The following is a 25,380-nucleotide window of genomic DNA, read 5'->3' on the forward strand; positions in this document are numbered from 1 at the left end:
AATGAAGTCTGACACATTAGCCAATTGTGTCAGACTTCATTCGTCAAATGAAATGTCACAGGTCAGTGGCCCACTATCGCAGTCATGTTCAATCTAAGCATGAGACTGTAGAAAGATGCAAACTTAACTTGTAACAGTTTAAAATGTTCCCCCGTAATCTCTCTCTTGCTTCTCCTGCTGTCGTGACCTCAGCCACATGGCCCGTACTGACAGGTAGATCTTTCTCTTATTCTATTGTCCTTCATGCCTTTCTCCTTTCTCGCCTCTATATTTGGTTACCACTTTTTCTGAAAAGATCACATCCCCTTGTCCTTCATCAGCCCAGATACAATCAGGTCCGTAATTATTTACACCCTCGATAAAGAACAGCAAAAAATACCTTGTGTAAAATAAGTAATATAAACACTGAGCTATTATTGTAGCTATGTTGCAGCTATATTGAGCTATTAAGGTCAATGATGCCGTTCACTGGCCACAGGACCAGTGAAAGCAAAATTGCCATAACATCATAGATAAACTGCATTGCCACTTGGATTGGAACCGTTGCTATGGTCATATGACATGAAAATAGAGCTCTTTGGCCAAACACACAAGTGGTGGGTTTGGCGTTGAAAAAACATACCCATATGCAGGAAGTGTTTTTTGTTTAAATCTATTTTAGATTACTTTGATAAAGTTGGCCAGAACTCGATTCTGAATGTGCTAGAGCGACGAAACCACTCTCCTGCTGGTTACGATGTAAGGGTCCAGGCATGTGCTTTGTCAGTGGCTGTGACGTAGGGTTCAGCCAGGAGTTGATTGATGAAATGAAATGGTAGGTGGGAAATCCCAGCTTTAAGTGCTGTCAAATTTCACATCCTACGTCACACATGCGGAAGAGATAGACTCATGAGTCCGTGAGAACCATGGCTACCGCTCAATGCAAGCCATTTCGATAGACGGTGTCCACGGATCAATTTATAAGTTAAAATGTCTGTTGGAACCAGTACCAGAACCACACAGGTCCTCGATACAGGGGAATTTAGAAACGGCACCATGAACTTTACCAAGTACCAGGACATTTTAGACAAAAACCTGGTTGCCTCTGCCAGGAGGGTGACAGTTGGCAGCAAGTGGCTCTTCCAGCAAGACAATAACCCCAAGTACAAAGAAATGGTTAATTGACCACAAAATCAACATTTTACAATGGCCATCTCAGCCTCTGGACTTGAAACCAATTGAAAACCTGTGGTTTGAATTAGAGGGCAGTCCATAAGCACAGACTAAGGACATCAAGGATCTGGAAAGATTCCGTATGGAGGAATGGTCTAAGATCCCTCCCAACGTGTTCTCAAATCCCATAAAACATTTTAGAAGAAGGCTCAGTGTTGTTATCCTCTCAAAGGGAGGGTGCTGGAGTATTGAAAACATGGCCGCCAATAATTTTGACCCCTATCTTTAGATTTGTTTGATTACTTGTTAAACAATCTATTCCTCTGTGCAATTGTATTAGTATCAAATAATAAATAAATATTATAAATAAATAATCAAATTTGACCATACAGTATAGCTCAGTATTTGTATTTATCGATACAGTCTTGGTTGCTCATCCTTATCAAGGGTGCCATTAATTATGAGCCTGACTGTACATTGTAAGTGCATAGTAATTACACATTACACAATCCCCGAATGCATATTACATCACGAAGAACAGAGTAATAGCAAGACACAAGGCTTTCAGTGTAGTGCGGGGAAGACGTAACGTGTTCCAAGGCAGTTGATATGATATGCAAATGTACAAGGTAACATAACAATGTCTGTCTGTTTCTCTCCAGAGCGGAAGGCAGAAGATGGTCACTGGCGTCCCTCCCCTCCTCCGGCTACGGAACCAACCCCCCCAGTTCCACCGTCTCTGTAAGTCTCTAACCCTCACCCAGCACCCACAGGGTCCATGTGTAACTGCAGTCTCACAGCACCATATAAACCATTCAACAAGATCTGAATAGGATAAAAAAAAAAGTGTCTGTGGCTGAAAGAAATAACACTGTGACCATGTGATCAAACGGGACAAATCCCGTCTTGAATCATTATGTGTCTGAATGAGTCATTTATGTTTGGCTCCTAGCCTGCGGTGGATAATGCCTAGTGATAATGCGCCCATAGTACACGAATGTATTCGAGTGTGACGTGATGGGCTAATGTTCTGTATTTGTGCTTGTAATAGGATTTGATGCTTCGAGGAGCATTATCTATGCACCTCGGCCTACGGGGTGCGCACTTAAATGCCCTCATCTTATCTTTTACTTACCCTGCGGATGTTGTTCGTGGTTAAGCATGAACAGAATTAACAGAATAAGATGTGAACATCAAATATTCTATATGAGAGAATAAAACTGTGGGGGCTTTATAGCGACTGGTGAGTTGAGGCCTCTGCTCCCCATACGCCCCAACACATCTAATATAAACTCTCATGCTCACAAATCCACCAGCATCTACGTTTCTGACAGACAGATAAACTTGGTACCTTTTCACTCTATACGTGCTGCGTGAGACAGGACAGGGTTCACGAACTGGCAGCCTAATTCGGCCCGCGTGTGATTTTATTTAAACAAAATACGACTTTAAAAACACCAGCAAATCAGCTCCAAGTGATTTACATTTTGGAAATCTGTTACAAATTATTCCCACTCATAATTGAGAGATATATTGTGTACAAATGTCAGCAAGGTTTAAAATGATTGTTTTAGCCAGGTATTATATACAGTGCATTCGGAAAGTGTTCCGACCCTTTCCCTTTTTCCACAATTTGTTATGTTATAGCCTTATTCTAAAATAGATTAAAAAAAATATATACATCCTCATCAATCTTCACACAATACCCTATAATGACAAAGCAAAAACAGGTTTTTATTAAAAATAAAAAACAGAAATACCGTATTTGCATATGTATTCAGATCCTTTGCTATGGGTCTGAATATATCCTGTTTCTATTGATCATCCTTGAGATGATTCTACAACTTGATTGGGTCCACCTGTGGTAAATTCAGTTGATTGGACATGATTTAGAAAGGCACACACCTGTCTATATAAGGTCCCACAGTTGACATTGCATGTCAGAGCAAAAACCAAGCCATGAGGTCGAAGGAATTGTCCGTAGAGCTCAGAGAAAGGATTGTGTCGATGCACATATCTGGGGAAGGGTACCAACACATTTCTGCAGCATTGATGGTCCCCAAGAACACAGTGGCCTCCATCATTCTTAAATGGAAGAAACTGAGCAATCGGGGAGAAGGGCCTTGGTCAGGGAGGTGACCAAGAACCCGATGGTCATTCTGACAGAGCTCCAGAGTTCCTCTGTGGAGATGGGAGAACCTTCCAGAAGGACAACCATCTCTGCAGCACTCCACCAGACACGCCTTTATGGTAGAGTGGCCAGACAGAAGCCACTCCTCAGTAAAAGACACGAAGGCCTGCTTGGTGTTTGCCAAAAGCCATTTAAAGGACTCTCAGAGTCCCATGAGGAACTAGATTATCTGGTCTGATGAAACCAAGATTGAACTCTTTGGCCTGAATGCCAAGTGTCATGTCTGGAGGAAACCTGGCACCATTCCTACGGTGAAGCATGATGTTTACAGCATCATGCTGTGGGGATGTTTTTCAGCAGCAGGGTCTGGGAGACTAGTCAGGATCGAGGGAAAGATGAATGGAACAAAGTAGAGAGAGATCCTTGATGAAAACCTGCTCCAGAGCGCTCAGGATCTCGAACATCTCTGGAGAGACCTGAAAATAGCTGTGCAGCGATGCTCCCCATCCAACCTGACAGAGCTTGAGAGGATCTGCTGAGAAGAATGGGAGACACTCCCCAAATACAGGTGTGCCAAGCTTGTAATGTCATAACCAAGAAGACTCGAGGCTGTAATCGCTGCCAACGGTGCTTCAACAAAGTACTGAGTAAAGGGTCTGAATAAATGTATTATTTACGTTTTTTATTTTTTATACATTTGCAAAAATGTCTAAAAACCTGCTTTTGCTTTGTTATTATGGGGTTTTGGGTATAGATTGAGGAAAAAACATTTGAATCAATTTTAGAATAATGTTGTAACGTAACAAAAAGGGGAAAAAATCAAGGGGTCTGAATACTTTCCGAATGCATTGTATGTTTGGACTTCTTGCGGTCAATTTGCAGTCTTCGGATTATTTGTAATTATGTTCCGGCACCCCGACCATCCGCTCAAGAAACAAATTGTCCCAAGGCTGAATTAGGTTGAATTTTTTTTAAACAAAGGTCTCAATTCTGAAGGAGAAGGGTGGGGGTGGTGTAAAAATTTGATGAGGGTCTAAGATGAGAACAGGCCATGTGTTCCTCCATTTGTGAGTAGTTTTATAATGGAAAGGTCGGCATATGTGGCAAGGTCAGACTGGGACAATAGGCCCTTCAGTGATCCTCAGTGACCTCTTTATGAGCAGGCAGAAAAGGGGCATCACAGATGCAACAGGCCAAGTCACCATGATCTACTGCTATTCAGGACCCATGGGGCAAAACATCTGACAGATTGCCAGGAGCTGCCAGAGTGTGCCTTTCATCTCATAAAAATAATCAGGAAAATAATGTACTCGGCCTCAAAAGCCACATGAAATAACCGTTCTCTTGTCCTAATTATGATACCGATCCTCCATCCTTCAGGATAAAGTGTTGGCGTTTGAATGTTAAAAGTACTAATTTTCCTCCAGTCCTCCTCCTCTTCCCAGGAGCGCCTGCACCAGCTCCCCTACCAGCCCACTCAAGACGAGCTCCACTTCCTGTTCAAGCACTTCCGCAGCTCAGAGAGCGTAACCGACGAGGATGTGCGACCCTCGCCGTTCATGCGCCCCCGCTCCCGCAGCCTCAGGTAGCCGTCCGTTGACCCTCGCCTTAACTGTAATGTGCCATATCATCAAAATGAGATTTAATGCATCATCACCCTTACGTACATTTTTGTGGATTTTCTTTTTTAATCAGACCTGGTAATTTATTACATGCTAATTAGAACATCTTCAAAAACAATGTATTAAGTCAAATCCAGATTTGACTGTACCGTACCGGGATCTCATTGTTTTGCCTGGTTCTTAATTAACTCACCTCCCTTTATGTTGCGATAGAGAACTTAGGTGTGGACGAGAGCATGAGTCAGTGGAGTATTTACACAGTGAACTGACGAATGGAGACAATGTATTCATCTATATCCCCTTACCTGGGGGCTGTTTCACAAAGCAGAATCAATGCGTTAGCTAGTTATTGATCCTGCTTTGTACAATCCAACCCTGCTGCTAGTTCTGACAGTGTGGTCAGTCAAAATGTATTCAGTCCTGTAACAAAGTAAAGCTAAAGTATTTTGCAGTTGCTAACGTTCAGTACGCCTCAATTTGACCTCTAGCTAAACTCACTACACAGTGGGATTGCAGTTCCCACCTTCACTGTTCCAGTGTGGTAGAATAATTGTAGAAAATGAGCCTGTTTTGTAATAAGTAACATACTGCACCAATTTGTGGGACTCTCGTAGGGTCCGATTTTAAGCAAAGATTAGGACGCAGAGCGTGGTGCTGCTGCGTGGCTTAAGGCGAGCAGCGCTGTGTACCATGCTCTGCCCGAGCTCCCTGTGTTGTCGTGGCATGGCATGCAGTGCGTAGGTGGGTGGGTGCAGAGCACTGCGGGTACCAGCTAGGCTGGAGGTTCTCAGGGGGTGGGTTAGGGGGAGGGGGCGGGCTGCAGTGTGTGGTGGTCAGGCTGCCATCTGCTGCAACAGAAGCCTCTTTCATTGCAAAAAAAAGCTCTGAATGGGTCTGTGGCTGGGGTGTATTTCTGCACCGTACCCCTAACTCTTGGACAATGAGATTAGGCGGGATGACGTGAGAGGTAAGGGCTTGTTGGTCTGTTACATGGGCCAGACAGACAGTGTAGATGTGGTCCATGTCTTACACCAGCTGTTCTCTTACCTCATACTGAAGAGTTAAAAAAAAAACATCTAAAGTAGCAAAGTAAAACAGGAAATGAGCTCGGAAGCCAAATAAAATGTGTAGATTAGATGTTTTGAAGAGATTAGATTTTTTTATCTTTGTCTGAATGTTGCATGTTCACTATTCCACAATGAATCTTCACTTGGGATGATCATTTGAGCCATTATTCAAAATATTGCAACCAGCCACCCACCAAATGCCGACTGCTTCACAGATTTTTGCGAGCTCTGTCAGTCCATTTGGTTGGATTGTAAAAATAACAATTTACAAGATCTGTGTCTTTTTCTGTTTTAGCCCCGGAAGAACAATGGGTTCATTCGATAATGAGGTTGTCATGATGAACCATGTTTACAAAGAACGGTTCCCTAAGGTATGTCATGTTGTCTCCTCCCCCTTTGTTGTACAGGAAGCAATGTCTGTTTGTATTTGCCATAATCAGAAAGCTAATTTCCCCTCTGCTTCTGGGGAATGTGAATACTCTGACTTATCTGACTTTCTGAACGTTGCACTTGGACTAACCGTGGTCGCCATAACATGTCTGAAGATAATTAGCAGTATTGGGCGCTCCAGAAGGACCACTTAACCATGGGTACCCTGTTTTGGGTGATACTGAGGATTACACTTGGTTACAGGCTTTGATTGAATGCATTTTCACTATTTATGATGTTACTAAACTAAGGCTTAGGTGTGTTTTTTTGGTATAATGTTGTGTGTGTTTGCTGTCCCTTTAGGCCACAGCACAGATGGAAGAGCGCTTGCTGGATATCGTCACCGCCTGCTCCCCAGACAGCACCCTCCCACTGTCCGATGGCGTGCTGGGCTTCATCCAGCACCAGCTGGTGGAGCTGGTCCGAGACTGCCTGGACAAGTCCCACACTGGCGTGGTCACTTCACGCTACTTTGTGGAGCTGCAGGAGAAACTGGAGAAGCTGCTCCACGAGGTGGGATATCCACAAATATCTTTGCGTCTAGGTTTATCAGTGTGATCGGACAATAACTGCCGGCACTTGAGTCTAAAATGTGTTTCCTCAGACTACCCTTGGGCATCCAGGTGTTTTCTGATTTGCGTATGATATGTCAACCCCCTGAGGAATAAATAAGTTGTTTTTGGATGGCGTGTTATTTGTATGGTTTAGCTAGTGCAGCCAATGATGAGAACTCACCGTTTGAATCAGGAGGCCCTCAGAATACAGCCAAGGAATATTCTCCTTTGTTGATGTAACGTCCTGTCTGATGTATTTTCTTGGGGATACGAGTGTGTATAATATTTCTGGCCACATTTAACCCATCTGTTAAGGACACATCGCTTTTCTCCTCCTTTTTCAGACGTTCGTCCTCATTGCCTTGGCTTGTTTTGTTATTAATGGATCAAATTTGCCCTCACGGAGGCCACAGCATGACTGAGGCTGTCTCATGTGGTTCCTTGGAGTTGTTTCCAGCTAGACGTCTTTCTGTGATGCGCAACATATTTCAGGTTTTGCATTTTAAATTCAGAGTTCTCACTGCACTATTGTTCTGTGTTTAGCGCCTCTATCCAGAGCTCCTCTATCCAGAGCTCCTCTATCCAGAGCTCCTCTATCCAGAGCTCCTCTATCCAGAGCAGCGTGCATTCTCTTCCCCTGAGTTCCCCTTATATCGAAACTCAGTCTTGCTCTCACCATTCTAACCCAAGCAGACAGTTTTCCTTGAAGGCAAACTCACTTTATGTAACGTGTGGTAAATGTACTGAACAAAAATATAACCGCAACATGGAACAATTTCAAATATCTTACGGAGTTACAGTTCATATAAGGAAATCAGTCATTTGAAATAAATGTATTTGGCCCTAACCTATGGAATTCACATGACTGGGAATATAGATATATCTGTTGGTCACAGATACCTTTAAAAAAAGGTAGGGGTGTGGATCAGAAAACCAGTCAGTATCTGGTGTGACCACCATTTGTATCATGCAGCGCGAAATCTCCTTCGCATAGAGTTGATCAGGCTGTTGATTGTGGCCTGTGAAATGTTGTCCCACTCCTCTTTAATGGCTGTGTGAAGTTGCTTTATATTGCCGGGAACTGGAACACGCTGCCGTACACGTCAATCCAGAGCGTCCCAAGCTTGCTCAATGGGTGACATGTCTGGTGAGTATGCAAACCATGGAAGAACTGGAACATTTTCAGCTTCAAGGAATTGCGTACAGATCCTTGTGTTATGGGGCCGTGTATTATCATGCTGAAACATAAGGTGATGGCGGCAGATGAATGGCACGACAATGGACCTCAGGATCTCGTCACGGTATCTCTGTGCATTCATAGGGCACCCTGTTCATAACGTTGACATCAGCAAACCACTCGCCCACACGACGTCATGCACGTGGTCTGTGGTTGTGAGGACAGTTGGGCATACTGAAATATTCTCTAAAATGACGTTGGAGGTGGCTTATTGTAGAGAAATGAACATTCAATTATCTGGCATCAGCTCTGGTGGACATTCCTGCAGTCAGCATACCAATTGCACGCTCCCTCTACTTGAGACATCTGTGGAATTGTGTTGTGTGACAAAACTGCACATTTTAGAGGGATCTTCTATTGTCCCCAGCTCAAGGTGCACTTGTGTAATGATCATGCGGTTTAATCAGCTTCTTGATATGCCACACCTGTCAAGTGGATGGATTATCTTGGCAAAGGACAAATGCTCACTTACAGGGATGCAAACGAATTTGTGCTCAAAATTTTGGAAAAATTATATTTTTGTGCATATTGAACATTTCTGCGATCTTTTATTTCAGCTCATGAAAAATGGGACCAACACTTTACATTTTGCGTTTATATTTTTGTTCAGTGTAGTTAGTCGTCCTCTTTGTGTGTGTGTATCAGACCTGAGTTCAAATACTATTTCAATTATTTCGATTACTTTCACATACTTTTAAATGTAAGTATTCAGATAATTTCTTTGGAAAATACAAGTTGTTGAATATTGGAACGTATTTGGAAATACACTAGGAAAGTTTTGGCATGTATTTGAAAATACTCAAATACAGTGTATTTTGAAATACAAATAAATACTCCAATGCATTTGAACCTAATAATAATAATTTGGTGGGTGCTTATATTTGTCTTATTTCAAATGTGTTGTTGTGGAAATTCTACACAAGGACACTCGAAGTCAATCTTAAATGAATCATTGTTTATTAACAGCAAGCTGGAGAGGTCAGTCAAACTTAGATGCATAAAGTACCGGTTTGAAGTGAGCTCCCCCGGGGCAGTCCTGTTAGATCTCTTATATACTGCTTACATAGGCATAGTTCATTGGGTTGGTTCCGGGCATTTGTCAGGCACCGTCTCCTATCTTAACTTATAGACCATATTCTTGGCATTCTGCCAGATGGTCCTAAGGAGGGGGTCATGTCGCCCCCCCCCAATCATATCTTTACCAAGCACAGGCAGGAACCAAGGATTATTTATGACACTAAGACAAGATGAACATTTTCAAGGCTCTCTCTTCACATAATCAAATTTTCCATCACAGTGTTTTTTGCATACTCCAACTGCCCCTGAGACAACCTCAGAGAGTGGTGTTATGGCCAGGGTCAGCCATTATCAACGGCATCCCTGGAGCAATAAGGGCTAAGTGCCTTGCTCAAGGGCACATCAATAGATTTTTCACCTAGTCGGCTCTGTGATTCGAACTAGCGACCTTTCGGTTACTGGGCCAACACTAACCGCTAGGCTACCTGCCGCCCAGGTACTTGATTGTGATGTTTGGGGTAGCCAATAATGATGCATAGTGTGAGGGCTTAAGATCCATTGGCTTCCTGATTTGTGTTCTGTAGAACATGTTTTTTCTCTGGAATTGATTATCCACTGAAGAACAAAGAACAACCTGTTGCCCTTTCCCCCCAAGGCACTTGGGTGGAATTATCGCCATTTTACTTATTCAGTCCTCTCAGATCTACAGAAGTGCCTAGGTGCCAGGGTTTCTTTCTAGACAGGGCCTATGTCGGCAAGTAATGTATTCTGTGGTCATGCTGCAGGTAGCTAGGTTGGTTTGGACATAGCATTAAAGCCAACATACTATGTGTTTGCGCTCTTGCTATGGTGAAAGAGATATAAAGGCCCCTCTGTTTTTGAGCTTTCTGCGTCTTCAACAAAGTTTATCATCTCCATGTTGTGCTCTGTTCAGAAGCTTATAACATGTTGGCTATGCATTTCAGGCGTACGATCGCTCAGAGAGCGAGGAGGTATCTGTCATCACCCAGCTGGTGAAGAAGATTCTCATCATCATATCCCGACCGGCGAGGCTGCTCGAGTGCCTGGTGAGACGGAGAGAAAATCTAATTCCAATTGAAAATGCGATTAATTCTGTCGAGATCGTTGGAAAGCCGTCTCTCTTAATCTGTTTAGTCGCTGTTTTTTAAGCCACTGTATCGCCAATAAGCCTTTTCATGACTAAGTGATTTTATTCACTTTAATCCAATCTAATCTAATGGCCCTTGGATGTCGTTGGCAGGAATTTGACCCGGAAGAGTTCTATCATCTTTTGGAGGCAGCCGAGGGTCATGCCAAGGAGGGCCAGGGCATCAAGACGGACATTCCACGTTACATCATCAACCAACTGGGCTTGACTCGCGACCCCCTCGAAGGTATTGGTATATCTTTTGCCGTAACATTGATTCCCGCACTTGAGACAGACATCCAGTACCAATCAACATCATTGCTGTTAAATCGTATCTTTCTACCCTGCTCTTTTAGATATGGTACAGCTTGAGCAGTATGAGTCCGCTCCGTCGATGACATTGGAGTCTGATGAGTCTGTGGAGGTAAGGAGTTATGCCTCATTCACATTGCGCCTCAGCAGTCCGTTGCGTTGCGCCAGATGTCATTAATTTCAATGGGAAACTTTCCTTAACGGAGTGGTATCGCAGCACCCCCCCTCGCGGTTGAAGGCTCCATTGCGAAACGGGTGACGCACACTTTTCCAAACTATGCAACGTCTTCAGTGCAGCCAGAGTCTGTCAATAGGATAGGAAGTTACCAAACCACAGAACAAGATGAAAATATATGTGGTTTCGGCGATGGCTTTATGGGATAACCTGTCTAGGACATGCGTTCCGCTAGCGGAACCCCTCGACAACATTCCGCTGAAAAGGCAGCGTGGGAAATTAAAAAATATTTTTGGGAAATATGTAACTTTCACACATTGACAAGTTCAATACAACAAATGAAAGATAAACATCTTGTTACCCATCGTGTACGATTTTCAAAAATGCTTTACAGCGAAAGCACAACTTATGATTATGTTAGATCACCACCAAGTCAAAAAAACAAACAGCCATTTTTCCAGCCAAAGATAGGAGTCACAAAAAGCAGAAATAGTGTCACGTTCGTTCTCCTCCTCGTCTGAGGAGGAGCATGGATCGGACCAAAACGCAGAGTGATATGAATACATCTTCTTTTATTAGAGACGAAGACGAAACGAACACTATACAAACTAATACAAAAACAATAAACCGCGAACGTGAAGCTACAAACGAAAGTGCACACATAAGCTACTATCGTCAGACATAGACAATTACCCACCAATCCCCAACACAAAACAAGCCACCTATATATGATTCTCAATCAGGGACAACGATAGACAGCTGTCTCTGATTGAGAACCATATTAGGCTGAACATAGAAACAGACAAACTAGACACACAACATAGAATTCCCACCCAGCTCACGTCCTGACCAACACTAAACAAGCAAAACACACAAGAACTATGGTCAGGACGTGACAAATAGAGATAAAATGAATCACTAACCTTTGATCTTCATCAGATGACACTCATAGGACTTCATGTTACACAATACATATGTTTTGTTCGATAAAGTTAAAATTGATATCCTAAAACCTCAGTTTACATTGGCGCCATGTTCAGAAATGCCTCCAAAATATCCAGAGAAATTATCCAGTCAAATAACATAAATACTCATCATAAACCTTGATGAAAGATGCATGTTTTACATATAATTAAAGATACACTTGTTCTTAATGCAACCGCTGTGTCAGATTTAAAAAAAAAAAACTATAAAAAAAAACATGCAATAATCTGAGACGGCGCTCAGAAAATAATAAAAAAATTCCGCCATGTTGGAGTCAACAGAAATTACATTATAAATATTCCCTTACCTTTGATGATCTTCATCAGAATGCACTCCCAGGAATCCTAGTTCCACAATAATTTGTTGTTTTGTTCGATAATGTGTATTATTTATGTCCAAGTAGCTACTTTTGTTAGCACGCTTAGTACACATATCCAAATGCTCGTGCAGGTCCAGCCGAACGTCGGACGAAGACTTCCAAAAGTTATATTCCAGGTCGAAGAAACTTGTCAAACTAAGTATAGAATCAATCTTTAGGATGTTGTTATCATAAATATTCAATAACGTTCCAACTGGAGAATTCCTTTGTCTGTAGAGAAGCAATGGAACGCAGGTCGCTATCATGTGAAATGCGCGTGACCATGACATGGCTCTCTGCCAGACCACTGACTCAAACAGCTCCCATCTGGCTCCACATCACAGTAGAAGCCTCATTGAAGGTTCTACAGACTGTTGACATCTAGTGGAAGGCGTAGGAAGTGCAAACAGATCCATATCCTACTGTGCATTCAATAGGGACTGAGTTGAAAATCGACCAACCTCAGATATCCCACTTCCTGGTTGGATATTTCTTAGGTTTTCACCTGCCATATGAGTTCTGTTATACTCACATACATCATTCAAACAGTTTTTGAAACTTCAGAGTGTTTTCTATCCAATAGTAATAATAACATGCATATATTAGCATCTGGGACAGAGGAGGAGGCAGTTCACTCTTGGCACGCTATTCATCCAAAAGTGAAAATGCTGCCCCCTATCCCAAAAAAGATAATTAGTAACTTGTAAACAATTACCCATTCCTATAATTGAGTACTATTTTAATAGAAATGTTGGCTGTTAAGCCAATTATATTACATGTCAGTTTTAGTTTATTGTGATGGTAATGACTTTTGTTTTTGATAATAATTTTTAGGTGGAGATCACTAGCTACAGTATTTTCAACCTAGCCTTGCTTTTAGTTAGCTAGCTAGTTGCTCAGTAAACTAGCTTGACTTGATAGAAAGTTAGAGAAAGAAGTTGAGGAAAAGGTAACTCAACGAAACATGTTTTATTATCACCTGAAACAATATGTTTCTCCTGTCTTGAATGAAAAGGGCCTATTTTGCAATCTCCCAAAATAAATGCGTTCTCGGACGAGAAACTAGACTCTCCTCCATTTTGTCTTGCATTGTCAAACCATATGCTCTCCATCCAGTAGCAGAACGAGATTGCGTTAAGATGACTTACCGCGTAATGAAATATGTCACGATGTGAATTGGGCATTAACAAAAAAAAAATGTTTTTAAATAAATAAATTGGGCATTAGCTTGCCTGTGATGTACTAGGTTTTTAGTATGAGATTGCCAACAGAATCACACAAACTGGACTTTCAGTTAACAACATAAGCAGCTTTATTTACATGACGTTATTTGGTAGACTGGCTATGTAATCATACTGGCACCAGTGGGTTAATGGGTCCCCCGGCACCTTTTGAATAATGGCTGCCTCTTAATTCTCTAATTGTTTGCGCTGTTTGCAGCAAAACAAGTGTCCCCAGGCACTCACCCCGACGCGAAGGAAACCACTGGAGAGTGACTTTGAAACCATCAAGCTCATCAGTAATGGAGCCTATGGGTAAGCGCTAAACAGGCAAGTGGTTAATTAACCACGCCGATCACTGAAAACATGGACTCCCAATGAGCTATTATCATGTTGATTTGAAATCAATGCACTCTGTCACTTCAGTCATAGTCAGTTAAAGGTTAACAGTAAAATGCCAACTGTAGACTTCTGACATGGTTAGTAAACATTTAGAAAACTATTGAATATTAACTACAATTCCACCTTTTCTGGATTGAACTATCCCTGTAGTCACGGATTATCAATGTGGAGGTCTTGTATGACACGGCTCCTGTCCTGTGGTGGTTGGCAGGGCTGTATACCTGGTCCGACACAGAGACACTCGGCAGCGTTTCGCCATGAAGAAGATCAACAGGCAAAACCTGGTCCTGAGGAACCAGATCCAGCAGGTGTTTGTGGAGCGGGACATCCTGACCTTCGCCGAGAACCCATTTGTGGTCTCCATGTTCTGCTCTTTTGAGACACGACGCCACCTGTGCATGGTGATGGAGTATGTGGAAGGTAATGTCATATGATATTCTAACCCAAAAGCGATATATTTATCATGCCTCTGTTTTTCATGTTGTAATGGAAATATACTGAACAAAAATATAAACGCAACAATTACCGATTTTACTGAGTTACAGTGCATATAAGGAAATCAGTCAATTTAAATTAATTAATTAGGCTCTAATCTATGGATTTTACATGACTGGGTAGGGACGCAGCCATGGGTGGGCCTGGGAGGGCATAGGCCCATCCACTTTGGAGCCAGGCCCAACCAATCAGAATGAGTTTTTCCACACAAAAGGACTTTATTGCAGACAGAAATACTCATCAGTTTCATCAGCTGTCCGGGTGGCTGGTCTCAGACGATCCCGCAGGTGAAGAAGCCGGATGTGGAGCTCCTGGGCTGGCGTGGTTACACGTGGTCTGCGGTTGTGAGGCTGGTTGGACGTACTTCCAAATTCTCTAAAAAGACGTTGGAGGCGGCTTATGGTAGAGAAGTTAACATTAAATTCTCTGGCAACAGCTCTGGTGGACATTCCTGCAGTCAGAATGCCAATTGCACGCTCCCTCAAAACTTGAGACATCTGTGGCATTGTGTTGTGTGACAAAACTGCACATTATAGTGACCTTTTATTGCCCCCCAGCACAAGGTGCACCTGTGTAATGAGCATGCTGTTTAATCAGATTCTTGATATACCACACCTGTCAGGTGGATGGATTATCTTGGCAAATGAGAAATGCTGACTAACAGGGATGTAAACACATTTGTGCACCAAATTTTAGAGAAATAAGCTTTTCTGTGGGTATGAAACATTTCTGGGGTCTTTTATTTCACCTCATGAAACATGGGACCAACACTTTACATGTTGCGTTTCTATATAATATTTTTGTTCAGTATAGTTGGAAAGGCGAATTTGATCCACTCATGAATTCTGCTAGCTTTAGCATAACTGTTGATTATCTCTTGCAGGTGGGGACTGTGCTAACCTGCTGAAGAACATGGGCCCGCTTCCCGTGGACATGACCCGGATGTACTTTGCTGAGACTGTGCTGGCCTTGGAGTACCTTCACAACTACGGCATTGTTCATAGAGACCTCAAACCTGACAAGTGAGTCCAGAACAAACTTTAAACCTCTTTACAAGCAGTGCCTTCAGAAAGTATTCATATTCATTTTTCTCCCCCCCCCCACCCATCTACACACTATACCCCATAATGACAAAGTGAAGAAAAAATAAATATTTTTTTTTTGACAAATTTGTCACACCCCTGAGTCAATACATGTTAGAATCACCTTTGGCAGCGATTACAGCTGTCTTTCTGGGCAAGTCGCTAAGAGGCTTGCACAGCAGGATTGTACAATATCTGCACATTCTTTTTTTATTCTTCAGCTCTTTCAAGTTGGTTGTTGACAGCCATTTTCAAGTCTTGTTTTCAAGACAATTTAAGTCAAAACTGTAACTAGGAGCTAAAGAACACTCAATGTCGTCTTGGTAAACAACTCCAGTATAGATGTATATTTGTCCTTGTGTTTTAGGTAGTTGTCCTGCTGAAAGGTGAATTTGTCTCCCAGTGTCTGTTGGAAAGCAAACTGAAACAGGTTTTTCTTTAGGATTTTCAATGTGCTTAGCTCTATTCCGTACATTAAAAGAAAGAACTCCCTAGTCCTTGCCGATGACAAGCATACCCATAACATGATGTAGCCACAAATATGAAGAGTGGTACTCAGTGAAGTGTTGCATTGGATTTTCCCTAAACATAACGCTTTGTTTTCAGGCCACATTTTTTTCAGTTTTACCTAAAATGCCTTATTGCCAACAGGATGCTTGTTTTGGAATATTTGTCACTCTGTCATTTACGTTAGTATTGTGGAGCAGTTTTCTTCTATCTCAGCCATTCAACGCTGTAACTGTTTTAAAGTCACCATTGGCCTCATGGTGAAATCCCTGAGCGGTTTCCTTCCTCTCTGGGAACTTAGGCGTTAGGAAGGACGCTTGTATCTTTGTAGTGACTGGGTGCATTGATACACCATCCAAAGAGTGATTAATAACTTCATCCTGCTCAAAGGGGTATTCAATATCTTTTTTTATACCAATAGGTGCCCTTCTTTGCAAGGCATTGTAAAACCTCCTGGTCTTTGATTGAATCTGTGTTTGAAATTCACTGCTCGACTCAGGGACCTTACAGATCATTTTATGTGTGGGGTACAGAGATGAGGTTGCCATTCAAAAATCATGTTAACCACTATTATTGCACACAGAGTGAATCCATGCAACTTATGTGACTTGTTAAGCAATTTTTTACTCCTGAACTTATTTAGGCTTGCCATAACAAAGGGGTCGAATACTTAATTACTAAAGACATTACACCTTTTTAATTTTTAGAAAATGTGCAGCTGTTTCTAAAAACATAATTCCACTTTGACATTATGGGTTATTGTGTATAGGCCAGTGACTACTAAATGTAATCAATTTTAAATTCATGCTGTAACAAATCAAAATGTGTGAATACTTTCTGAAGGTACCGTACCTCAAGTCGAGGAAAATGTAGCTTTAACATTTCTCTCTATGCCACCTGCAGCTTGTTGATCACTTCTATGGGCCACATCAAATTGACCGACTTTGGCCTGTCCAGAATTGGCCTGATGAACATGACCACTAACCTTTACGAGGGTCACATAGAGAAAGACACCAGGGAGTTCATCGACAAACAGGTGAGTCTTGTCAACCGCTTAACCCTTTATTTGTCCTTTCACTATAAATACATTCAGCTCCATAATAAGGCATAGGAAAACAATATAGCAAAATGCCAGACAAGTGTTTTTGAACACATACTCACACCAGGGTCAAATGCATAGGTTAAATACTTTCAAATACTCAACCCAGTATAGGTGTACCAGCTCATAACTACTGTGTAACTAAACTCCATTGTGTTACAAAAATCTGAATGCAAATGTTACGGTATAACTGAATATTATTGGTGTGGTTCTCTAGGTGTGTGGCACCCCAGAGTACATAGCCCCAGAGGTGATACTGAGACAGGGCTATGGGAAGCCGGTAGACTGGTGGGCCATGGGAGTCATCCTGTATGAGTTCCTGGTTGGATGTGTGCCCTTCTTTGGGGACACGCCCGAGGAACTCTTTGGGCAGGTTGTCAGTGGTAAGTATTCCGTTGATGGAATATGTACAGTATGTAGGCTTTCTTTAATTGTGTTTAATGTGGAGATCCTCTCATTAACGTGTGCTTGCTCGTTGTACAGATGACATCATCTGGCCAGATGGGGATGATGCTTTACCTGCAGACGCCCAGGACATGATCACACGGCTGCTGAGGCAGAGCCCTCTGGAGCGCCTGGGGACAGGTTCGTAGACCACAAAACTACGTTCCAATGTCCATACTAGCATCCCACTTAGAATGAAGCAATAGGGCATGCATTCTAAGTGGTGCGCTAGTCTAGATATTGGAACCCGAGGCCTCATCTTTCATGTCACATCATCCTAGTCTGACGTTTTGCTGTTGGCTATTTTTCTGAGATTTGCACACGACCGTAATCGGAAAAATAAATATTGTTCTAGGAGGAGCATCTGAGGTAAAACAACACCCCTTTTTCTTACTTCTGGACTGGAACGGACTACTGCGACTGAAAGCCGAATTCATCCCTCAACTGGAAGCGGAGGACGACACCAGTTACTTTGACAGTACGAGCAGTCCTTCATAAGTGCTTTTATTAAAGACAAAGATCCATTCCTTCTATTGCTAGTATATCTCCACATGTGATATTTGCTCTTCATGCCTGTTTAATGCTTATTGATATTTTCATTAGTCAATTGTGTTTAATGAAAACTATATGTTTTCCTGAAATACACCAAATATCCTGGTTCGTATTTTATGGTACGGTCCCTGTTCCACTCATTTTGTGTTGTCATGTTTTCAGCTCGCTTAGAGCGTTACCACCATTTGGCCTCAGATGAGGATGATGAAACCAACGATGAAGAGTCTTCCCTGGAAATCCGTCAGTTTTCTTCCTGGTCAAACCGCTTCAGCAAGGTTCGGAACGTACCTTTTCAAATATTAGAAATGTCAATAATATTAGTCGTTTTTTGAGCAATTCTTTGTAAATACAATATCATGGAAAACTCCTTAAATCTGTGAAAGAGAAAAAAAGGTTTTGTTGGTGACAAGTTCACCAAACTTGACCACCCTAGCTAATGTGGCTACTCCATGCTTTCAGGTGTACAGCAGCACAGAACATCTGGCCACACCGTCTAACCTGAGCTTCTCATCGGACCGCAGCCACAGTGAGGACAAGGAGGGCTGGGATGGGCGTTTCACACCCTCCCCAGGAGGAGACATTCAGAGACAGGAACGCCAGCACCAAGATCGCAGGGGCAGGTGAGCAGAGCCAGAATGAGTTTGTAGCTTTCTGTTTCTGTTAGGATTCCCTGTGTAAGAGTTAAAACATGTCTTTATCGGACGCACCCCTAAACAGTGGGTGAAAGTGCATAAAATTATGATTAGTTCCGAAAAGTCAAGAAATGTTTGCTGAATAGGGTGTGCATAACCAATAGCTGCACACATCATAAATGACTATTTTAGCTGTAGATAGGATGTCACCATTGCCCCTTCTACTCCTAACTGACACTGCCGTTGATGCGTTGCAGCCTGCGCCCTCGGGCAATGTCCAATTCCTTCCATTCTGAGAGGGGGACCAGCCCCCTGGTGATGAGCAGCACCCACAGTCTGGAGACCATGCCCCGCTTCGCCTTCTCCACAGACGACGAAGGTGAGCTCAGTTCCAAGCCCCTCCACTCTTCTTCAAGTCTGCACAGCCTCATGGAAACCAACAAAAATTGAAATATCACATATATTTAATTTCTCATGAAACATTCTTTATGAAAACAAACAGATTTGTGTGATATTGCTTTTTGTTGATAGGAGGATTCATGACCAAGCCAGGTGCAGACTAATCAAAGGGCAAACAGTCTAGGCACAAACACAGAGTTCAAGTGTATAGACTTTCTCTTTAGAGTGAGCTTCCATCCAGACCAAATTATTTGCAAAGATACTTCGGACATTGCCTGTTTTGGTCAAACAAATTTGATTTGAACCCTTATTCCTGTGTATTACAGCTGAGGTGGTAGTGTCAAACCTGCATCGGATCAGGATTCGTAGCAACAGCACCGGGGCCAAACACTCTTCCCCCAGGAACCACAGAGCCCCCCAACGCTTTGGAAACCAGCTGGAGACACCAGATAGACAGACACCAGACAGAACGAGGCTTGGGGGCAAAGTCCCCAAGTCTGCCTCCATCTCCGCCCTGTCTCTCATCATCACTGCAGGTCTGTGTTAGGGTTAATGCATTACAAAAGTAAATCGGTATGTAAATCAGATTACTTTTATGAGTAACTGAGGAAAGTAATGGGTTACTTTGTCAAATTGGGTAATATTATTACAGTTACTTTGTCAAACAACGCTTGCGTTACTTTCACAATCATATCTCTACCGGGCACGTTTCCATGATCTGATCCCGACTTGTTTCCTCATTTAGTTCTCGAGCGATTATAGAAAGGCAACAAGCTCTCACAGTCTCACTGCTGAATTAGACATTTATCCACGTTGCTCCAAATTTCAGTGTGTTTTTGACACCCTGGGTTGACTCCTGCTGCTCTGTGGGCCCATTTTTCCAAACGTCAAATTTCGAAGTTAAGGGTTAAGTGTAGGCACTCATTCCCGAATGGTTAAGGTAAGGTTTGGGTAAGGTTTGGGATAGGGTTAAAACAAAACATGTAAAACCAGTGTCCACGACTGGGATCAAACACACAACCTTCTGATCCAGAGTCATGGGATAACACTTATCCACCACCTCTGTCCACAGCACCCTAGCAAAACACAAGTCTACTTGATGGTAATAGTGCTTACTGTTGCCCCTGGTGGACAGTTTAAGGCATTTCCCGACGACCTCGGGACATGGATAGACGTCAATCTTGAACGCTCTCTTTGGTTTGGAGAAATGTCATGACAGTTGCTGTCCGTAGAAATATATAGAGGGCGCACCTCTGATCTTTGCCATTGATCACTTCTGTGAAAATAGAGGGCTTTCCCGTGTAGTGGCAAGTGTGCCCTCTATACATTTCTATGGGTCTGTGTATGTGTGGTCCTTAACCAGAACTGGCGGCTCGAGAGAACGACTTTGAATGAAAAGATAGGAAATCTGTACTGATGTTTGGCTTACAGTACATATGGCTTGTAGACTAGCACAGGAAAGCAGCGCCACAGATGCAAGGAGAAACTAGTGATCAAACCTGAGTTAGTAAATAGCCTATCTCTGTCAGTGCACACGGCCCTGTTCGCTCCTACACAATTTTCTCATGAAAGTAACACAAAGTAATATAACACCAATACTTTCCTCACAAACCAATATTGTAAAGTAATCTGTGGACATTGGAGTTAAGATCAGAACGAATGGTGATTGGCCACTGTGGGTGAAAATCCAGCACTTGAAGAAAGAGGAAATTAGGAATATATGTATAAATATTTAGCTACAGGTACTGTAGATGTGAGTAAAATATCTGTAAGTAGAAGTATTGTTGTCCGTTAGTTTACTCCAGTTAGGGTAGGGATGGTAGTAGGGTAACCAAAATCATGGGCATTAATATAAGTTGGTCCCCCCTTTGCTGCTATAACAGCCTCCAATCTTCTGGGAAGGCTTTCTACTAGATGTTGGAATATTGCTGCAGGGACTTGCTATCATTCAGCCATGAGCATTAGTGAGGTTGGGCGCTGATGTTGGATGATTAGGCCTGGATTGCAGTCTGCATTCCGATTCATCCCAAAGGTGTTCGATGGGGTTGAGGATCAGGGCTCTGTGCAGGCCAGTTAAGTTCTTCCACACCGATCTCAATAAGCCATTTCTGTATGGGCCTCACTTTGTGCACAGAGGATTGTCATGCTGGAACAGGAAAGGGCCTTCCCCAAACGGCACAGAATCGTCTAGAATGTCATTGTATGCTGGTGCGTTAAGATTTCCCTTCACTGGAACTAAGGGGCCCGAACCATGAAAAACATACCCAGACTATTATTCCTCCTCCACCAAACTTTACATTTGGCATTATGCATTGTGACAGGTAGCGTTCTCCTGGCATCCGCCTAACCCAGATTAGTCAGTCACATTGCCAGATGGTGAAGCGTGATTCATCACTCCAGAGAACGCGTTTCCACTGCTCTAGAGTCCAATGGTGGCGAGCTTTACACCATTCCAGGCGACGCTTGGCATTGCGCATGGTGATATTAGGCTTGTGTGCGGCTGCTCGGCCATGGAAATCCATTTCATGAAGCTCCTGAAGAACAGTTAATGTGATGACGTTGCTTCCAGAGGCAGTTTGGGACTCAGTAGTGAGTGTTGCAACTGAGGACAGGAGATTTTTACGTGCTAAGCGCTTCAAGCACTCTGTGGTCCCGTTCTGTGAGCTTGTGTGGCATACCACTTCGCGGCTGAGCCGTTGTTGCTCCTAGAGGTTTCCACTTCAAAATAACAGCACTTACAGTTGACCAGGGCAGCTCTAGCAGGGCAGAATGTTGACGAACTGACTTGTTGGAAAGGTGGCATCCTTTGACAATGCCACGCTGAAAGTCACTGAGCTCTTCAGTAAGGCCATTATACTGCTAATGTTTGTCTATAGAGATTACATGGCTGTGTGTTCGATTTTATGCAGCTGTCAGCAACGGGTGTGGTTGTAATAGCCGAATCCACTAATTTGAAGGGGTGTCCACATGCTTTTGTATATATAGTGTAAGTTAGTCATACAGGGTTACTAGTGCCAAGCAGGCAAATATCGCTGAATAGGGTGTGGTATGGCAGGTGTGTTTGCACAGAGCTAATGGCTATTAAGTTGATTGTAAATGCTAAACAAGAGCAGGCTCTTGTTCTAAATTCAACCATTGCCCCATGCCTTTTCTCATTTCCTGAACTTGAACTCATCCTTTGTGTACCATTTCAGATGATATGCCCGGCGGGCTCCAGCCCAGCCCCATCTCTTCGCGCTCGCTCTCCTCCAATCATTCGTCCCGCGATTCATCCCCCAGCCGTGACTTGTCGCTTAGCCTCAGAAGCCTGCGGCCACCCATTGTCATCCACAGCTCAGGGAAGAAATACGGCTTCACCATGCAGGCCATCCGCGTCTACATGGGCGACAGCGACATTTACACTGTGCACCACATGGTCTCGGTGAGTACCCCTTTGCTATCCTGCTCCAGAATTAGCCAATAATGACGTAATAAAAGGCGGCATCACCCCACAAAGACTGAGGAATTGTGATAATTAAAAAAACACTGTTTGTTTTACAGAGTGTGGAAGATGGCAGCCCAGCCCACGAGGCAGGACTGAGGGCTGGTGACCTCATCACTCATGTGAATGGAGAGTCCGTGCAGGGTCTGGTTCACACAGAGATGATGGAGCTGCTTCTGAAGGTCCATAAAACAATACACATCCTAGAGCCTATACCTTTTGTCAACCTATAACAACACTGTTAGCGAGATATAAGACCCAATCCTTCATAGTTTTTTTGTGAAACACCAACAGAGTGGTGGCAAGGTGGCCCTTCAGACTACTGCATTTGAGAACACGTCTATCAAGGTTGGGCCAGCTCGAAAGACCAGCCACAAGGGAAAGATGGCAAGACGCAGCAAGAAAAGCAAAAGAAGGGACAATCAGGACAGGTGAGGGGAAAATATTTTGATTTGTTTTTGGGCTAATTTAATTTGATGGAATATTGTTGCCGTATTGCCATTGTTATGATATATTAACCTGGTGGGGGTTGATACTGTATCAAAACATTTATATAAGTACATCCAGCAAGAGTCGTACTGCAAAAGTCACTATTACAAATCGAGTCAAATTGTATTTGTTACATGCTTCGTAAGCAACAGGTGTAGACTAACAGAAAAATGCTTACCCACGGGCCCTTCCCAACAATGCAGAGAGAAATAATAGAAAAGTATTTGCGTAATAATAAATACACAATGAGTAACGATAACTTGGCTATATACACGAGGTACCAGTACCGAGTCAATGTGCAAGGGTACAAAGTAATTGAGCTATATACTGTATGTACATTTAACTAGGAATAAAGTGACAGATAATAAACAGTAGCAGCAGCGTATGTGACGAGTCCAAAGTTCATGCAAAAAGGGTCAATGCAGAAAGTCCGAGTAGCAATTTGGTTAACTTTTTAACTAACTATTTAGTAGTCTTATGGCTTGGGGGTAGAAGCTGTTCAGGGTCCTGTTGGTTCCAGACTTGGTGCACCGGTACTGCTTGCCGTACGGTAGCAGAGAGAACAGTCTATGAATTGATTGGCTGGAGTCTTTAGGGCCTTCCTCTGACATTGCCTGGTATAGAGGTCCTGGATGGCTGGAAGCTCGGCCCCAGTGATGTACTGGTCCATACGCACTACCCTCTGTATCACCCTGCGGTCGGATGCCAAGCAGATGCCTCTTCAACCGATCGCTGCCTGCACATGCCCGCCTGTCCAACATCACTACTCTGGACGGCTCTGACTTAGAATACGTGGACAACTACAAATACCTAGGTGTCTGGTTAGACTGTAAACTCTTCTTCTAGACTCACATCAAACATCTCCAATCCAAAGTTAAATCTAGAATTGGCTTTCTATTCCACAACAAAGCATCCTTCCCTCATGCTGCCAAACATACCCTTGTAAAACTGACCATCCTACCAATCCTCGACTTCGGTGATGTGATTTACAAAATAGCCTCCAATACCCTACTCAATAAATTGGCTGCAGTCTATCACAGTGCCATCCGTTTTGTCCCCAAAGCCCCATATACTACCCACCACTGCGACCTGTACACACTCATTGGCTGGCCCTCGCTTCATACTCGTCGCCAAACCCACTGGATCCAGGTCATCTACAAGACCCTGCTAGGTAAAGTCACACCTTATCTCAGCTCGCTGGTCACCATAGCAGCACCCACCTGTAGCACGCGCTCCAGCAGGTATATCTCTCTGGTCACCCCCAAAACCAATTCTTTCTTTGGCTGCCTCTCCTTCCAGTTCTCTGCTGCCAATGACTGGAATGAACTACAAAAATCTCTGAAACTGGAAACACTTATCTCCCTCACTAGCTTTAAGCACCAGCTTTCAGAGCAGCTCACAGATTACTGCACCTGTACATAGCCCATCTATAATTTAGCCCAAACAACTACCTCTTTCCCTACTGTATTTATTTATTTTGCTCCTTTGCACCCCATTATTTCTATCTCTACTTTGCACATTCTTCCACTGCAAATCAACCATTCCAGTGTTTTACTTGCTATATTGTATTTACTTCGCCACCATGGCCTTTTTTTGCCTTTACCTCCCTTACCTCACTTGCTCACATTGTATATAGACTTATGTGTTAGTGTGTGGACCATGATAGATACTTAGTGATGTGGACACAGAGGAACTTGATGACCGTCGAAGTGAATCTCCCCCCAGTGTTCAATCGAGATCACTACACACTACCGCATGGATGACAACAAACTGCATACCTCGCCAGTGTTGCCTTTTTTCAAAATGGAGCTAGAAATCTAAGCCTTGACTTTAGATTAAGAAACGTAAGGTATACTGTAGAAGACCTCCTTAATGCACAGAGTATTCACTCTCATTTGTATAACTCTACTGTCATCATCGTGAAACACGTTGACCTAACCCCGATCAATTAGAAAACAAAATTATCCTCAATGAGAAATTTGTTTTACAGCATACATTTTCAGAAAAAAAACTCCCGGGCTGTGAATCACGTAGTATAATAATAATGTTATGGCTCTATTTACCCTTCAAAACCCTTCGCAACCCCTTCATAGCCCTTCATAACTCTTTGTAACCACTGACTGAGCTAGGCGGCGGAGCATCCTGAAGAAGCTGTCCAAGCAGAGCACGGTGATTCACAGCAGCCGCAGCTTCAACTCTGGACTGCAGCATCACTCTGTGTCGTCCAGCGAGAGCCTGCCAGGCTCCCCCACACACAGCCTGTCACCTGGCCCCTCCACCCCCTGCCGCAGTCCTGCCCCCGACCACCAGGCTGCAGGTAAGACAAGGCCCACGCTCCTGCAGCAATGTTGCTACTAACACTGTAACTATGACTACTACTATGGCTACAGTCA

General features: G+C 43.1%; 1 protein-coding gene across 1 annotated transcript in view; it reads left to right on the top strand.

Annotated features, from left to right (window-relative positions):
- LOC129810941 (microtubule-associated serine/threonine-protein kinase 3-like) overlaps positions 1 to 25,380 on the top strand; it is a 58,862-nt gene that overhangs the window by 27,648 nt on the left and 5,834 nt on the right. The window contains 23 exon segments of the mRNA XM_055861960.1: positions 193 to 213; positions 1,815 to 1,893; positions 4,711 to 4,868; positions 6,268 to 6,343; positions 6,705 to 6,914; positions 10,175 to 10,276; positions 10,471 to 10,603; positions 10,713 to 10,780; positions 13,626 to 13,720; positions 14,019 to 14,227; positions 15,186 to 15,324; positions 16,795 to 16,927; positions 17,208 to 17,373; positions 17,474 to 17,575; positions 17,790 to 17,912; positions 18,149 to 18,261; positions 18,446 to 18,606; positions 18,876 to 18,997; positions 19,344 to 19,553; positions 22,212 to 22,438; positions 22,558 to 22,680; positions 22,793 to 22,929; positions 25,117 to 25,304. Coding sequence (XP_055717935.1) covers positions 193 to 213; positions 1,815 to 1,893; positions 4,711 to 4,868; positions 6,268 to 6,343; positions 6,705 to 6,914; positions 10,175 to 10,276; positions 10,471 to 10,603; positions 10,713 to 10,780; positions 13,626 to 13,720; positions 14,019 to 14,227; positions 15,186 to 15,324; positions 16,795 to 16,927; positions 17,208 to 17,373; positions 17,474 to 17,575; positions 17,790 to 17,912; positions 18,149 to 18,261; positions 18,446 to 18,606; positions 18,876 to 18,997; positions 19,344 to 19,553; positions 22,212 to 22,438; positions 22,558 to 22,680; positions 22,793 to 22,929; positions 25,117 to 25,304 — 3,095 coding nt within the window.

Source organism: Salvelinus fontinalis, chromosome 14 (assembly GCF_029448725.1).
Source record: "Salvelinus fontinalis isolate EN_2023a chromosome 14, ASM2944872v1, whole genome shotgun sequence".
In the NCBI taxonomy this organism is placed as follows: Eukaryota; Metazoa; Chordata; class Actinopteri; order Salmoniformes; family Salmonidae; genus Salvelinus; species Salvelinus fontinalis.